The sequence below is a fragment of the Salminus brasiliensis genome, chromosome 5, assembly GCF_030463535.1.
Source record: "Salminus brasiliensis chromosome 5, fSalBra1.hap2, whole genome shotgun sequence".
Classification (NCBI taxonomy): Eukaryota; Metazoa; Chordata; class Actinopteri; order Characiformes; family Bryconidae; genus Salminus; species Salminus brasiliensis.
The window spans coordinates 3483943-3501701 of record NC_132882.1 but is presented as its reverse complement, the minus strand read 5'-3'; the positions used below and the strand labels follow the sequence as shown (position 1 = coordinate 3501701).

At 43.4% G+C, this 17759-nt stretch overlaps 1 protein-coding gene across 1 annotated transcript in view; it reads right to left on the bottom strand.

Annotated features, from left to right (window-relative positions):
- Positions 1-17759, bottom strand: part of col11a1a (collagen, type XI, alpha 1a) — a 148503-nt gene that overhangs the window by 116883 nt on the left and 13861 nt on the right. The window contains exon 4 of the mRNA XM_072679262.1: positions 11096-11258. Coding sequence (XP_072535363.1) covers positions 11096-11258 — 163 coding nt within the window. The remainder of the gene's footprint in view (positions 1-11095; positions 11259-17759) is intronic.

Below are 17759 nucleotides of genomic sequence, written 5' to 3'. Positions count from 1 at the left end.
TAGCACCAGAGGCCCCTCATTCATACTTTAAAAACCCTCCCCTTAGGCCACAGCCTTCACCACTCTAATGGCAGCCAGGGCAAAGGTCACCCTCGGGGTCAAACTGCAAGCGGCTCATAGCGGAACGTCGCTCATTTCAAGGTCGTGAACCTGAGCGCATACCTGAGACGCTTCAAGCTGACATACGATCCTCAGAGAGAGTTACAACTGTTCCTAAAGCAGGAGGCCGAGGAAACTGACAGCTGCTGTAATTCCTTTAATTTATCTCCCCAGCCCAGAGCACACTTTCCACACTTTCCACTCTTTTTTCAGCACGGATACAATCCAGCAGCCACCACGTCCAACATGCCATTTAGCTCCTGGTAACTAAGACATACCCGAGCTTTATTTCGAGAGGAAGCATATCATAGAAAAACTAAATTCTGCTTGGAGATACAAGGTTTTTTTGCGGGACAGCAGCGATAAACACAGTTACCATTCCCTCTTTAGTCTATATATAGAAACTAAGCTACAAAGAGCTTGTTGTTGATGGGAGGTTGATCATCGGGGTGTCCTGTTACCTGCCTCAGACCCGTTGCCCATCCTCCATTACCGACTACATTGACGTTTACATGGACTCCAATCATTAACCTTTTAATTGATGCTATTTATTTATTGATTTATTGATTGATTATCATTGTTAATTTATTACTATTATTATTAGTATTAGTAGTATTAGTATTACTATTATTAGTAGTAGTAGTAGCAGGTGGTTTAGACCTGAGAAGGATGGGTCCTCCATTGTGAATGTAACATAGCTGACATTAGGAGAGACAGAGATAGAGACAAAAAGTGAGACAGAAAGACATAAAGACAGGCTGAAATAGAGACATAAGGAGAGACAGAGAGAGAGACAAAGAAAAATAAAGAGAGAGACAGAGATATAAATAAACAAAAAGATAGAGACATGAAGAGAGTTTGAAAGAGACAGAGAGAGACATAAAGAAAGACAGGACATGAGAATAGGAAACATAAAGAGACAGAGACCTGAGGACAGTCTGAGGGAGAGATAAAGAGAGACAAAGACATTAAAAAACGAAAGACATGAAGAGAGACAGAGAGAGAGAGACATAAAGATAGACAGAGAGAGAGAGAGATAAAGATAGACAGAGAGAGAGAGAGACATAAAGATAGACAGACAGAGAGAGAGACATAAAGATAGACAGAGAGAGAGATACAGATAGACAGACAGAGAGAGAGACATAAAGATAGACAGAGAGAGAGAGAGAGAGAGAGAGAGAGAGACAGACATAAAGATAGACAGAGAGAGAGAGACATAAAGATAGACAGACAGAGAGAGAGACATAAAGATAGACAGAGAGAGAGAGAGAGAGAGAGAGAGAGACATGAAGATAGACAGAGAGAGAGAGACATAAAGATAGACAGAGAGAGAGAGAGAGACATAAAGATAGACAGAGAGAGAGAGAGAAAGATAGACAGAGAGAGAGAGACATAAAGATAGACAGACAGAGACATAAAGATAGACAGAGAGAGAGAGAGACATAAAGATAGACAGACAGAGAGACATAAAGATAGACAGAGAGAGAGAGATACAGATAGACAGACAGAGAGAGAGACATAAAGATAGACAGAGAGAGAGAGAGAGAGAGAGAGAGACATGAAGATAGACAGAGAGAGAGAGACATAAAGATAGACAGAGAGAGAGAGAGACATAAAGATAGACAGAGAGAGAGAGAGAGAGAGAGAGAGAGAGAGAGAGAGAGATAACGAGTGAGACATAAATAGAGATCTGAATCTGAGAGAGACACGCAGACAGTGGGCGAGAAAGAGAGAGAGAGATGTATCCTGATGTGAAACAACCCCGTAACGGTCGATACGGCCTGTCATTGGTTGCTGTGGTGAGGGAATGAGCTCTTCTCCTTTGTTCAGTTGGATGTACTTAAGTACTCTAATTACAGAGCGCCCGCGGGAACAATGGCGGTGGACCTCGGATCAAAACAAAAGGAGCAAGGCGTGACCTTTGATGTGCCCCGGCCCGGGGCCACACACTGCACATTGTCCCAGACACATCCCGGGGTCTGTTACATCCCATACATACACACACACACACACACACACACACCATCTCACACCCACACTACAGAGACTGAGGCAGGCAGTGTGTTTAACAGGAAGGAGTCAACACACCTTTTTACTGCCTTTCTTAATGTAGCACGTCTTTAAGTAGCATAAAAGGAAATTACCAGAGCGCTTCTTTCGTTTTACACCAGAGCTACGAAGCTAATGTAGCTAACCAGCAATAAAAGCTTAAACCCCTCCAATTAGCATGGTGCTAACTGCAGGCCTACATCATCACACTCTTCTCATAGTATGAGGAGGTGCTCAGTAATCTCTAATAGGCTTGCTTATGCGGTTCCTGGCTCTGTATAACGCACTGTTATCTATAAACATGGGCTAAAGTGCTAAAATTCAGGTTTTGAGAGGCTGCTAATGTTTTAGTAGCACTTAGTAGAAATCTGCTGTGGATTTAGTTCAGGTAATATCTGCTTATTTGGTCAGGTGATTCAGATACCCAGGTAACATGCCCATGATGGGACCCATTTGGGGAGCCCAACCGGGTACCAGAAAGTTTTGTCCATGGGTTTCATGTTGGCCCCCATATGGATGCCCACCAGGGTCAGGGATGGGATCAAGAGGGGTTGAACATGAGCACAGGGCCAAGATGGGGACCCATGCTAAAATAAGGTGGGCTTTGATGATGGGACCCATTTGGGTAGCCCAACTGGGTACCAGTAGGTTTTGTTCAATGTGGGCCCAGATATGGATACCCACCAGGGTACAACAAGGTCCCACCAGGGTCAGTGATGGGATCAGGTTTGGTTGAACATGGGCCCCATTTGGGTTGTACGCTGCACACAGGGCCAAGATTGGGGACCAATCTAAAATTTAGGTGGACATTTGGGTACCCCAACTGGGTACCAGAAAGTTTTGTCCATGGGTTCCATATTGGCCCCACATATGGATTCCCACCAGGGTCAAAGATGGAATCAGGAGGGGTTGAACATGGGCCCCATTTGGGTTGTACACTGCACACAGGGCCAAGATAAGACCCATGCAAAATTTAGGTGGGCTTCAATGATGGGTCCCATTTGGGTAGCCCAACTTTTTTGGGTAGCCAAGGTTTTGTCCATGGGTTCAATGTGGGCCCAGATATGGATGCCCACCAATGTCCCACCAAGGTCAGTGATTTACACTGCAAGGCCTAGATGGGACCTATGTGAGATTAGGGTGGACGGTAACAATGCGCCCCATTTGGGAAGCCACTCAGAGCCCATGCCCACCTGGAACCGATTCCACCCAGCCCCAAATGAGCATGTTGGCTGGGTTACACAGTTAGAGGAGACGGGTGCTTGAGAAGGCAGCCTCTGGTGCCCTGCAGCCAATCGCTGGGATACATTACTGTATCTACAGTCCCAGAGAGCTGCTGAGTCAACTCAGCTAAGCTACAAGCAACCGGGCAAGCTCCCCTTCAACAACACCTCGGCCTGTGTTTCTGAACCTGCCCTAATCCTTCCTGCCAGCGAACCCACTGACCTTCTGTTTTTTCCCCCTCCTCATCCAGATCACGAATCTGGATCAGGCTAAGCACGGCGGCCGGCTGGCACACGGCTGCAGAGCAGCAGGGAGCGGGGAAGTGTGTGCAAAGGGGGTAACGGGGGATGAAATCAGTGTGTCTGACAGGCAGTGTCAGACTCAGATGAATGGACTGTCTCATGGCTCAGACTGGAGGAGGGGGGGTGCGTGGGGGCGGTGGGGCGAGGGCAAAGGGGGAGGCAAAGGTATGGAAGTTTTTTGAGGGCCAATGAAAAGCCTTCATTCATTCTCCGCTGCGGCTGCGGGAGATTACATGCCGGTGGCACGCGAGGGAGAATATAATGGTCAAATTATAATCTGTTTATTTTAGCTTCGGCTATTTCTACCACTGATTCTGTTTTAGGAGACGCAGGGCGGGGACGTCTAGGAAATACGGTGGACACTCGAGAAACGAGCCGAGGGACCCTTTTTCTGACTTACAGGCTGATTTATGTGAAGTGTGTCAGCAGGTTGGGGCAGTGAAGTTGGTGTATAGTCACTGTCAGAACAAAGTCTTACAGCAAGACGTTTAGGGCCTTTCTATTGGACCATTCCAGATGAAATTCTCACACCATCTGAAAAGCAGCTGCGTTTAATGAATGGCGTAAAAAATATCCTGACTCGACTCAATTTAACAGAATGGAAATTTGTGGAATCATATAATTTTAGAAACACTTTACCAAACAAAAAAAAAAAAAAATAAAAATAAAAAAATATATATATATATATGATACTTTCTTTCCCTTTCTTGGTGCTATATAGAACCATTTTAAGGTCTTTAAATCTGCTAAAAATTTCACTTGTTTCATGGTTCTTTGAGTTGTCATGGTTCTACAAAGAGCCATTGCCTTTACTAAGGACCAAAAATGTATATAATCATATGCCCTAAGAAAAAATATATACTTTTATGTTATACAGAACCATTTTAATTTCATTAAAAGAACTAGCTACATAAGGTTTTACATGCTTCACGGTTCTGTGAGTTGTCACGGCTGCATACAGAACCACTGCCTTAACTAAAGAACCTTTATTATTAAATTATGTGCCCTAAGAAAAATATATACTTTGATTCTGAACCCTCTTGAAGTTCTATCTACAAGAGGTTGTATTTGGTTCATGGTTCTATGCGTTGTCATGGATCACTACCGGTACTAAAGAAGATGGTATAGTGCAGTGGATAACCCCACTTGCCCCACTTGCAAAAACTGGGGTTCGATTCTGGGTCTGGGCGACTACGCTGCACTACACCCATAAGGGCCCTTGGGCAAGACTCCTAAAACTACACAGGCCCACCTCTGTAACACAGATAAGAGCGTCAGCTAATTCTTCTGAAATGCTAATGTAAGAACTGTTGAAGACCCTTCTGGGGAAAGTGAAATCACCCTAAAATTCAAACAGATCTAGTCAAAATATTAATAGTTTGAGCACTATAAAATGTATCTACTTATGTCTGGATATTTATTTATTTAGAGTCATTAATCTAATAAAATTTAAAACAAAAAATATTCCACTTGCCAAATATGCTGCTTATTGTAGGACTGCAAATTCTACAAATAGGTTAAATCATATTATCATAATTTTGCAACAGAATAAAGATAAATACTACATATCTTGAATTTCAGGGTAAGGGTAAGTATCTATGTGGTAAAAATGCCTATAAGTGGGATTCTGACAGATTTTTAAGTCCAAAAGTCCAAAACGCTTCTGAGGCCACAGCCCCCCCTCACCCGTCTGCCCAGGTATTTCCTATATATACTACCCAGAATGCATTTCCGCAAGCAGAAAGCACAGATACTGCCCCTGTTCTCCAGCCTTGAACAGAGAACCCCCTGTTCCCCAGACCTTAACTGACACCTGGCCCACCTCATGCTTCCAAATATGGTCTGATTTAAGTGGCAAATAAGATCTGTGAATCTGATAAAGGGAATCCTTTCATCCCTGTTCGTTTCTCATGGTTCGAAATCTGACGATCGTCTCTAATAAAAGAAAGTAGATCTGTTTCGACCTCTTAAACTCTTAAAATGGTTCTGGGAGTTGTCATATGTACAGAACCACTGCCTTTACTAAAGAACCCTTTAAGAACCCTTTATGCTTATATATACATAAGCATATACTCTAAGACAAAATGATACTTTGATTATGTTTGGATCTTAATAGAAACATTTTAGAACTATCTACAGGTTGGACTTGGTTCTTGGTTCTGTGAGTTGTCATGGCTCTATACAGAACACTGCCTGTTCTAAAGAACCTTTAAGGAACCCTAAACACATATATGATCATATGGTCTGAGATAAAAGGATACTTTGATTCTTTTTGGGTTCTTTAAAAGAACAATCTACAAGAGGTTGGACTTGGTTCAAGGTTCTGTGAGTTGCCATAGCTCTGTACAGAACCACTACCTGTTCTAAAGAACCTTTAAAGAACCCACAAAACATACATAATCATATAACTTAAGAAAAAACGATACTTTTATTCTTTTTTGGTTCTTTGAAAGAACTATCTACAGATTGTACTTGGTTCATGGTTCTGTGAGTTGCCATGGCTCTATACAGAACCACTGCCTGTTCTAAGGAACCTTTAAGGAACCCTAAACACATATATGATCATATGGTCTGAGAAAAAATGGATACTTTGATTCTTTTTGGTTCTTTAAGTCTGAACCTCTTAAACTCTAAGGGTTGGTCTCCCAGCCTATCAAGCCCACTCTACACTCTACACTGAGCCGAAATGGCAAAGGGAAAAGGGACTTTACCAACTGTAACTATAGCGGACCCCTATTCTCTCTACAGAAGGTTTTTAATCAACCTGAAGAGTTCTTCAACCAGCCAGGCATCCCAAATGGTTTGCAGAGTGGTCTTGGTTCTATGCAGAGCCACTGCCTTCACAGTGTAGCAGCTCACTGTAATCCCGTATGCAAGACACAGGCAAAGATGACATTTTTAGGACCACTCCTTCCTTTGGCATGCAGCTCCAGCACACATCTGGCAACTCCCCCTGACAAGATCTGTCAGCAATTTCAGGAGCAGCACAAGTGTCCATGCAAATCAGCGGGCCTTTAAAACGTCGCCTCGGGCGAAAGGCAGCGGAGGAAACAACGGCAAATACAGACACAATCTCCTGCAGCTACACTATGTGGACAAAAGTATTGGGACGTCTGCTCGTTTATTGTTTCTTCTGCAATCGAGAGGATCATAAAGAGCTGATCCTGCTGTTGATGGAGTAACTACAGTCTCTACTGTCCAGGCAGGAAGACTTTCTGGTAGATTTTTGGAGGAGCATTGCTTGCATTCAGTAACCAGAGGGTCAATGAGGTCAACTCATGCACTACCATCCATCATACCGTCCAGAGAACACAGTTCTTCTACTGCGCCACAGCTCCTCAATGCTGGGGGGCTTTATACCCCTCTACTAGCCCACACCTGGCATTACTAGGCAGCATGGTGCCAATAGGGCCATGATGTTGATCTGCTCCAGAGAGTCCTATTCTATTGGCAGTACTTCTTCTCTACAGGGACTAGACAAGCTGTGTGTGTGTGTGTGCATTTGCACATCTGTTTCAGCAATAGGTGCAACTCAAAGTAGATGAATGCTGAATTCATTAGAAGAGATGTCCACAAACATTTGGACATATGTATTTGGACACATTGGATGTATATACAGTTGGAACTGCTGGAAAGTTTAGAAGGACTCGCATAGCTGTAACTATGATCAGAGGATCGCTGGTTCCCCAAGAGAGCCTCTCGGACCCTCTCCCACATCGTAGCAGGCTGGTGCGTCAAAGCCGGGTATGCGTTGGCCGGTGGTGTTGCATCGGCGGCAGTTAAAAAAATGAGAGGCTTGACTGAGGGGGTTGTGTGTCGGTCCGCCCTCACTAGTGCTGGGGGCATCATGTAATTAACAATATATTAATTAATAATAAGAATAATAATAATTCAAAATAATAATAAATAAAATCATATAATTACAATTAAAAACAGCTCCCTTATTTCGACCTTTACAAAAGATTCGCTAAAATTCACTGTTAGCAAGATTAGCTCTTTTAGCAAAGCACTGCCTGGACGACTCCCTTTACTAAAGGCCCTAAAGACTAAAGACAGTATGGGAGAGCGGTACAGTAGCTTACATGCTTATAATTCTGAATGCAAGCTGCAGAGTCTGCTAACAGCTATTCTCCTTAAACACTACGTACAAACCCTCCTAATGAACATTTTTGTGCAATTGCCGTTCATTAAAGCCGAAGACGTTTGAAGTTCCACTGTAATCAAAAGTGACTGCGGAGCGAGGAGGCTTCAGACTGTTTTTTCCTTCCTTAAAAGCACCGCAGATGTTTCCTGGTGGAGCGCTAATTGAGAATCGTCCTGGTGTTGCTTTGCCGTCACACACACAGCCAGAGAGCACAGTGTTCCCAGACCCACACGGCGCAGTGTTTTCGGCCCTCTAAGGGGAACCCAGCGAGTCTGTCTCTGGCTTTTTCGATTATCGTGGCTTTTAAAGACTCAGACCAGACTGTTATCCAAGCTAACTCGAACCCACTGCCACAGAACTACCTGACTGAATCTGCTTCGTGTTTCGGCGTCTGACAGATGTTATGAGGCCTGTCTTTGTATGGACCTCTAAAGTTCAGAGCACAGAGGGACTCTGGCCCTGAGTGGTTTTAATTACAAGGCGAAGGGAGGCTTTCATGACAGGAAGTGAGGCAAAAGGTGAGGAGGGCTTAGATAAACAGCAGACACACACTCCTCACTGTTAGCCTGGGACACTGCACACCACAGGGGCACCGTGTCAGACCCCTGATTTGTAAATGAGCCCTGACAGGACGGGTACAGTGTCTGTAATGGGGTTGTAGCTGAGGTCAAGTGTCTGAAACGGGGTTCTCCACCGACACGTTGCTCTAATAACTCTGGGTTTGGGTCTGTGGTGGAGAAGACCTGTCACTGGGTGAGGTTTCTCTGTTCATATGCCAGCTGGTCACCTTCAGGCGAAAATGATGGAAATGCCATTTACAAAAATCACTGCAGCACTTTTATTGGACACCAAACTTCTTAACAGATGTTTCTATGGACACCAACCTTATTTACAGATGTTTCTTTGGACACCAAACATCTTTAAAATGTATTCTACGGACACCGAACATCTTTATAGATGTTTCTATGGACAACAACCTTCTTCACAGCGGTTTCTATGGACACCAATCTTCTTTAAAATTGGTTCTATGGACACCAAACATCTTAACAGATGTTTCTATGGATGGCAACCTTATTTACAGATGTTTCTATGGACACCAACCTTTTTTACAGATGTTTCTATAGATACCAACCTCATTTACAGATGTTTCTATAGACACCAAAACTTCTTCATAGCTGTGTCTATGGAAATCAAACATCTTTTCAGATGTTTCTATCGACACCAACATTCTTTATTGCTGTTTCTATGGAAATCAAACATCTTTACAGATGTTTCTATAGACACCAAACATCTTTACAAATGTTTCTATAGACACCAAACATCTTTACATCTGTTCCTATAGAAACCAAATGTTTTTACAGATGTTTCTATGGATACCAACCTTCTATATAGCTGTTTCTATGGACACCAACCTCCTTTATATCTGTTTCTATGGAAATCAAACGTCTTTACAGATGTTTCTATAGACACCAAAGATCTTTACGAAGGTTTCTATAGACACCAAACTTCTTTACATCTGTTCCTATAGAAATCAAAAGTTTTTACAGATGTTTCTATGGGCACAGAACTGCAGCTGTTTTCTTAATGGTTAGAGTTTTTACTTTTATAAACCAACATAAAGGCCTATGGTGACAGTTCTCCACTGTGATACTACCATCTGTGTTTGGAACAATTAGCTGAACGATTAGCTCTCCCCCACAGAAATATACACTTAACAGACTTCTATTATAGAAAATCACTCTTCCATTCTGCATTATAACAGCACTAACAATTAGTCATCAGGGTCACTGAGCAGAAACACACTCGTCTTCTCTCTGGAGCTAAACGTCCCAGTTAAAAGGATGGCTATCTGCAGAGCATCTTAGTCAACAAGCACAAAGCATTAAAGCATTAAGTCATAACTACTTCCAGACCTTTCCTAGAGAGAGCCTTTATCCTTTCTCTGCGTGCTGTCAGATACTGGATTAATCCTCCAATCCTCCATTTTTTATACAAAACTAAAGTAGTAAACAGTCAAATTACTAGTAACACTGGATGAAACCCAGACTACTTCTAAGCAGTTCCAGAAATGGCCCATTACATCCTTCAGGGGTTGTTAATCTGTTGTGAAACTGAAACTGTCCACAGAGATAAAAAAAAAAAAAACTGAACTCACAACTCATATAAGCTTCCGAAACTACATCATAAACCAGTGCCTCTAACTGAGACTCCAGAACACACTGCTCTAAAAGAGAGCCAAACAGGGCTTTACCAAAGTCCTTCTAGACAAGGTCGTCAACTAACTGGGCAGTTATTTCCAGTTACTCAAGGCCAGGTTCCTGTCGACTTTAATGTGGACTGACATCTGAAAATGGATGCCCAGGCAAAGACTTTAACCAGAAAATAAATCTGACACCAGCCTTCTCTATGGCTGTTTCTACAGACACCAGCCTTCTCTATGGCTGTTCATATGGACTCCAGTCATCTTTACAGCTGTTCCTTTGGTTTCTAACCTTATTTCCAGCTATTTCTATGGACACTGACCTTCTTGATGGGCATCAAACTTATTTTAAGCTGTTCCTTTGGACATCAACCATCTTGATAGCTGTTCATATGGACTCCAAACATCTTTACAGCTGTTCCTATGGACATCAACTTTCTCTATGGCTGTTCATATGGACTCCAAATGTCTTTACAGCTGTTCCTATAGCCTCTAATGTTTTGCAGCTATTTCTACAGACACCATCTTTCTCTATGGCTGTTCCTATGGCCTCTAACTTTATTTCCAGCTATTTCTATGGACACTGACCTTCTTGATGGGCATCGAACACATTTCCAGCTGTTCATATGGACATCAACCTTCTCTATGGCTGTTCATATGGAGTCCAAACATCTTTATAGCTGTTCTTATGAACATCAACCTTCTCTATGGCTGTTCATATGGACTCCAAACCTCTTTACAGCTGTTCCTGTGGACTTTTTTGCAGCTTTTTCTATATACACCATCTTTCTCTATGGCTGTTCCTATGGACACCAATCTTCTCTATGGGTTATTCTATGGACACCAAACGTCCTTACAGCTGTTTCTATGGACACCAGACACCTCTATCGATGGAAACTAACCTTTTATCTGTCCCTATTAACACCAACCTTCTTTATATTTTCATGGACACTGACCTTAATACGGTTTCTACGGACACCAAACTTCTTTACTGCTGTTTCTATGGACACCAAACTTAAGGGAATATTGGTCAACTCAGTGACCAGTCTGTTTTTCTGATAGTGTCGGTGTCCTTACCTCATAAACCTCCTCATCCAGAATCCTGCTGCCAAACACAGTGATGCCATTGGTGTCCAGGGCGGCATGGTCACTCCTGCCCAGTGGCTTGGTGATCTTTTTCTTACAGTCCACGATGATGGTCACAGTTTTCTTCTCCACGCTGATCGCCACACGGTGCCACCTAGGACAGAGAATGAATTCATTAGGCACAGCCATCGAAACTCTGAAGAGTTTTACCATAGAAACTTAGCATGCAACTTCATATTTAATATGTAGTGTCCAAAAGTTTGTGGACACCTGCTCCTCTAGAGTTGCCTTAAGGGTTATAATTGGGAGTTTGTTTACCCTTTGCTGTAGTAACAGCCTTACAGTAGATTTTGGAACATTGTTGTGAGAATTTAATGGCATTGGAGCATTAGTGAAGTCAGGTACTGATTATAGATGATTAGTTATAGCCCAAAAAATGCAACTCCACTCCACAGTCCAATGCTGCAGGCTTCTACCGGATGGCATTGGGCATGATGATTAAACAAGCTGGTCATGAGCAACTAAATCCCTGGGTCAGTAATGGCTATATATATATAAAGCAAAGGAAGTGTCTGGATACTTTTGCACCATTAAATGTCTTATCATTAGTAGAATAATTATCATGCTCAAGCCCTTCTCGGTTGGCGACATGGGTACACTGGGACCAGGATGGGGAAACACAAGTATAGGTCAAAGGACGGAGGGTTTGCTCAAGAGGGTCACACGTGAGTCCAGTGGAAACAGTACCGAAAGCTTTAGACTCTTTGCCTCTTGCTCCTCAGCTATCCTACATTCCACTCCTGAGCCCAGCACATTCCTGCTCGCACACTTTGGCCCTGTTCAGCAACTGGATTAGACTCATTAAACTCCCAACCAAATAATCCCCCTTCTGCTGGGTTAGTCCGGCATGACGGACACCGTGAACATTGTGGAAAGTGTGTGCCGGAGAAGAGAGCAGAGCAGGGGAAATAGACATAGTCAAAACACCACTCTGAGGAGACTCGGGGAAGGGAGGGGGCCACATTGGCCCAGGATTGCTGAGGTCTTAGAGAAGTCATGAAGTCTTATGAGACTATATCACGAGCCCCTAGAACAGGGCCAATTTCAGGGGTGTCCAATTCTGGGCCCGGGTGGCTGTTGACCAGCACGGCTTGGTGAATTCCCAGCTCAAACACACCTACTAAACCTGGCTGTTAACAGATCGGTGGAACTAGACTGAGCTAGGCTTCATGACCAAATGTTGCATTCATGACCAAATGGAAACTGGGAGGTCTTTGACCTCCAAGTGGGAATAAGCCCATCCCGTCAAGTTGAGCTTCCCACTTAAGGGCTCTGGCTGCACTGAGGTTGAACTCATTTCAATATAAACTCAAAAGTGTGCTGTGGCTTTTTAAAAACAGACGTTTGAGTCTGAGTACTGGGTCCTTGAGTCCCTTTCTGTTTACATGGTCACAAAATCAAGCACTTTTCACATTGGACGACTTTCTGCAAGATTTCTGACCAAACCGTGTGGTTTTAAGCTACGGTTCAGCACTATATTCACGTGGAACTGTCTGAGAATACAGCCACGTCTTAATAAATAAAGCATTAATAAATATGCATAAATCTGCAACAAAGCAGCCAAAGAAGTGCATAGCTTACTGCTCATGTCCATTTAGGTTATTGGTGATACGTAGAAGATTCCAAGTTGGAGAGTTCCCAGATGTCAGAGTTGTCATGAATGTAAGACCCTCTGGGACCCTCTTCTGACCTAGAGGGTCACCACAGTCGCCTTCAATTGCAGTCATGAGAGCTGCACTATGGACTTGTTGGGGGTTTCTTGCTCTAAAACACCTGGGAGGTTTCACAAAGTTGGATTTCTGAGTTCCCAAAGTGAAGAACGGTTCAATACTAATGACCCTATATTGGTCAGGCTTTCAGCTGTCTGGTTATCTGGTTTGTGAAATAGCCCTGGACTCAGGGGGCTGCAGAGTTTAGCATCACCTTCAACGTTCATCATTGGTCAGCTTTAGACCACAGAACTGCTATTGACAAGATTTTTACTAGGGTGGAGGTCCATTCTTAGTATACATCAAGGTTAAGAGAGGGTCCACCAGGGCTAGAGGATGGCTAGCCCAAATATCCAATGTGCAACACCAGTTGCACCAGCAAAAGAGGAGGTTCTAATAAAGCAGCCACTGAGTTAAGCTCAGTGTGTCTTCATAATCTAGACAGCAATTTGGCACGTATAAAAATATCATCATATAAGCTGAGCCTCACGGGGGAGACGGCAAATTCCCACCATCAGTTTGCACAGACAAGCTTTGTTTAAGAGCATGCTGTTTTATAGACTCTTCCCTTGGGTTGCAAAACACACTAAGCTGCCCTGCTTTCCTGTAACCGATGGTTTCAAGACAGCCATTTGTCAGAACGATATTTCCTGCGCGGCGGAGCTTTGCAGAGCGAGTGTGTGTTTAGTTAAAGTTACAGGCCCTGGAGTTCAGCCAGAAGCTCCACAATCCTCCAAAGAGGACATCGTTTTATGAAGAGAACATCAAAGAACGGAGGGGGAGAGAGAAATGAAGACCTGCTGACCGCTCTGGGTGATGCCAAGGGAGAACAAGGTCACCTGTGGGTTCAGCAGAGGCTGCCCATGCTCATGGTCACTTTTCCATAGCCGTTCTTCAGGGGTTCTTTTCATGTTATGATAACCCCAATGATTTCCCATTTACAGCACTTCAGCTGGTTGACTAACTTCAAACCATTTGATCTTCATGTAATAAAGGTCCCTGTGCTATGCCATTGGTATATTAAGCTACGCCAATCAAACTTTCCCAACTAATTCATTTAAATATGTATTTTTTTAGTGGTGGTGCTGTAGTAGCCCCAGAATGCAGGATAGTTCAACTGCAGCTCCTAGAAATAATTGAAAATCCTCATCTGAGCTTAGAAAGGCCCCTGTGCTTGTTTTATGGTGGAGTTTGTAAGGTTTACCTTTACGTTGTATTTCTATATAATGCTACATCTTCATTCCAACAAGCCAAATCGCTTCCCTCAACAACTGCTGGACGCTCTGATGGGACGTGTCGCTAAACACAAGCAAGTAAAAGTCACCTAAGGGTTAGGTATCTACCTCAAAGGACACCACAGCTGTGAAGCACTGTTCCTACTGGTCCAGGGGATTCATCCAGCAACCTTACAGTCTCAAGCTAGTTCTAAAACCTTAGGCCTTAGGCCAAAGCTAACCCCGTGTAACTTTCTTTAGTAGTGAATGTCATTTTTTACAATGTCATTAAATTTACACACTACAATAGAATTATCTATTGTAAGCTTTCAGCTTAGAAAGATGGGGTAAGCTACAGCACCAACATTCGAGGAGAAAGGGTGCAGGGCCTTGCTTAGGCTTAACCATGGCAGCTTAGCAAACCCAGGTATTGAACCCACAACCTCAGGATCCATAACCAAGTGCCCCCCCCCCCCCCCACACACACACACACACACACACACTGATTTTTCATAGGTTTCCTTGATTATGGTGTGATATTTTTCTGTTTGTTTGTTTTCTGGTCTTTTCTTTTTGGGGGGGGGGCATAAGAGGTAGACCCAAAGGAAGCCACTCAACACATTCAATGGTTTTTATTTAGCTATTATTTCTAATGTAGAGACCATGCAACCATTTGCTGTTGCATGTATTGTGGTATCCCACAGGGTTCTATTGTAGGGCCTATAAAACTGATGGTTAAAATGACAGTACTGCAGTTTTGAGAGTGAAGAACTGAAGTGTGACTTTGCATACAGAGTCTACACCATTCCTTTATGGTGGTTTGGGTTTACAGAACTTAGCTTCATCCATGTTCATTGAAGTATCTTTCTTGGTTTGAAGATCAGTTTTTATTATTGTTAAAAGCACAGACTGAAGCTCCATTGCTCCAAATATGGCTAAAACACCAGAAAGCTCTGAGTGCTACCATCGCAACATAACAAGGTGATACAATGGGTGGTCTTTGGCTCTATTCCCAAGCCAGCACATTTGCCTTTTGTTGTTCTGTCAGTTTTACAGTGATTGTAAAGAACAGCTACGAGACCCACACGGCTTTCTGTTGCTGCTGAGAAAGAAAACAAGCCCATTTGTATGTAGGACGTTTTGAAAACCCAGGTGTCCCAAAGCATTTGCTGGGCTGAGCAGATTTACAGCAACAAACAAACCAGCTCTGAGCTCGGCTCTGACCTGCTGCTTCAAAATGCACAAGGGTAAAGAGTCCTGGAGCTGTTTGGAGCTCCCATAAAAAAAGGCACTAACAAGGCCAGGACAGTCTGAGTGGATGAGGTCATCACAGGGGTTTGTAGGTTGCTTCAACACCTCCATCTACAGTTAGAAAGAGCAGGAGGGTGTTCTTGGTTGAGAGTCATGTCGCAGAGGTTCCCCAGAACTGCTACAGACCCTACCAAGAACCCGAGCCAGTTCTATCATCTTACAGTGTTCTTGTAAGTTAGCCCATCCTCGGAGGTCCACTGATAACAACTGTGTGATTGTATGATGGTGGTTGCTGTAGCCTGGTAAGTAGCTACACAGCCTTCCCCTTAAGTAGACTAGGGTTCAATTCCATGGCTGGGCAAGACCACCACTATACACCAACAACAGGAGTCCTTGGGTAAGACTCCTAACTCTACATGTAACTCGCACTGGATGTGAGAGTCAGCCAAATGTCATAAATGCAATGTGTTACTGTGCCTTTAAGACTGATATATGTAAATGAGCTCAGTCTTGATTGTCTGTCCTGCATTGTGAACCCACTCAAAAAACAGTGCTTATAACTTCAGGGTAGGTAGGTTGAATATGAAGCCTATGTATGTAAATGTCATGGTTTTTGTGACATCACACTTCAGTCCATGTTTATAGACTTAAACACCACAGACACCACAGAAATAAGTCATTAATGTACACCGTGTGGACAAAAGTATTGGGACACCTGCTCTTCCATTATTCGATCCAAAATCAGGGGTATTAAAGCAAGTTTTTCCTGCTTTTGTTGGAGTAGCTGTCTCTATTGACCAGGGAAGAAGGCTTTCTGAGATTTTGGAGGAGTAGCATTGCTGTGAGAATTTGATTGCATTCAGCGACAAGATCATTAGTGAGGTCAGGATGTTGAATTATCACCAGCCCACCTTAAAAGTGTTAGATGGAGACCATCCATCATTCCAGAAAACACAGTTAGTTCCGCTGCTCCACTGCTGTATGTCCACAAACATTTGGACACGGTGTATTTTTTCTCTTTAGTTTAGTTATGATACTAAGCTCATGTTGCAGGGGGCTAACTGCGAGTTTAAGGGTTTAAAGGGGGATTGGGACAGGACCACGCACTCTTCCAGTCTAATGAAAAGCATGTCGTGCTTTAAAATCAGGCATTTAAGCTGAAAAAAGGTCCGATTTTGTGCCGATTGCCCACGAATGAGCGTCATACGTCATCAGTAGCTGACTTATCAAGAATTAGGACACATCCTGTCATCCACTGTCAAACACTATGGGTTGTATTCTTGCATATTTTTTTTTTCTTTTATTTAGATGCTTTGTTATAATAATACTAATAAATAATGTATTTATTATTATATGTCTCTATATAATAACAAATAAATGATACATCTATATATCTGTCTTATATATCCATATTATATATCTATATGTGTCAATCAAATGCATTAATCAGCTTCTTTTTAAAGCCTCACATATTAAAAATGACTAATGGAGGTGTTATTAATGCAGCAGTATCTCTAATAGATCGGATGATGTGCTTTCTGACGATGTGCTTTCTCAGAGACCTCCACATTTCTGGAGATACAGTGGTTTTGAGTGTTCTGAGAAAGCCGTCATTACAGCAGATTCGTTCCGCCTGTTCCTGAACAGACAGGCTGGTGACCCCTGTCTTCTTCCAACACTCATTTGACTACGCTACAGAGCCCAGCGTAGGCCGTATATGGACCAAGTGCGGTCTAAAAGGGTGACTCAGCCCTGAAATGGACGAGAATAACAGAGAGCTGGTCGAAAAAGACGTCCTGCCAGGTGAACCCTGACTGTTCCTGTCTGGACTGAAGCTGAGTCGGAAATAGACACAGCTAAGCTTGACCAACCTGACTCTGTCTGGCCAGAGCCTCTGAGGTCGCAGCTAAGCTAACTTTGGCTCTGGACCGAACCTGTCATTTAGGGTGAAGCTAAGATAACCATACCTCTGAATGGTGATTTAGGGTGAAGCTAAGCTAGTCTTACATCCGGATAGTCCTTTAGAGCAAAGCTGAGATAACCCTAACCTCTGAATGGTCCTTTAGGGCTGAGCTAAGTTATAGCCCTGCTTCTGAATAGTGCTTTGGGAAAAGCTAAGCTGACCTCACCATCTGAAAGGTCCTTTAGGGCAACACTAAGCTAGTCTTGCCTCTGGAAAGTCTTCTGAATGGTCATTCAGGGCAAAGCTAAAGGTGCAAAGGTGCACGTATTTGTCACTGTACAGTGTGGACTGTACAGCGAAATGTGTCCTCCGCATTTAACCCATCTGGTAGTGAACACACACTCACACACACACATGTGTTAGGGGCAGTGAGTACACACACACACCCAGAGCGGTGGGCAGCCAACTCCAGCGCCCGGGGAGCAGAGAGGGTAAAGGGCCTTGCTCAAGGGCCCAAC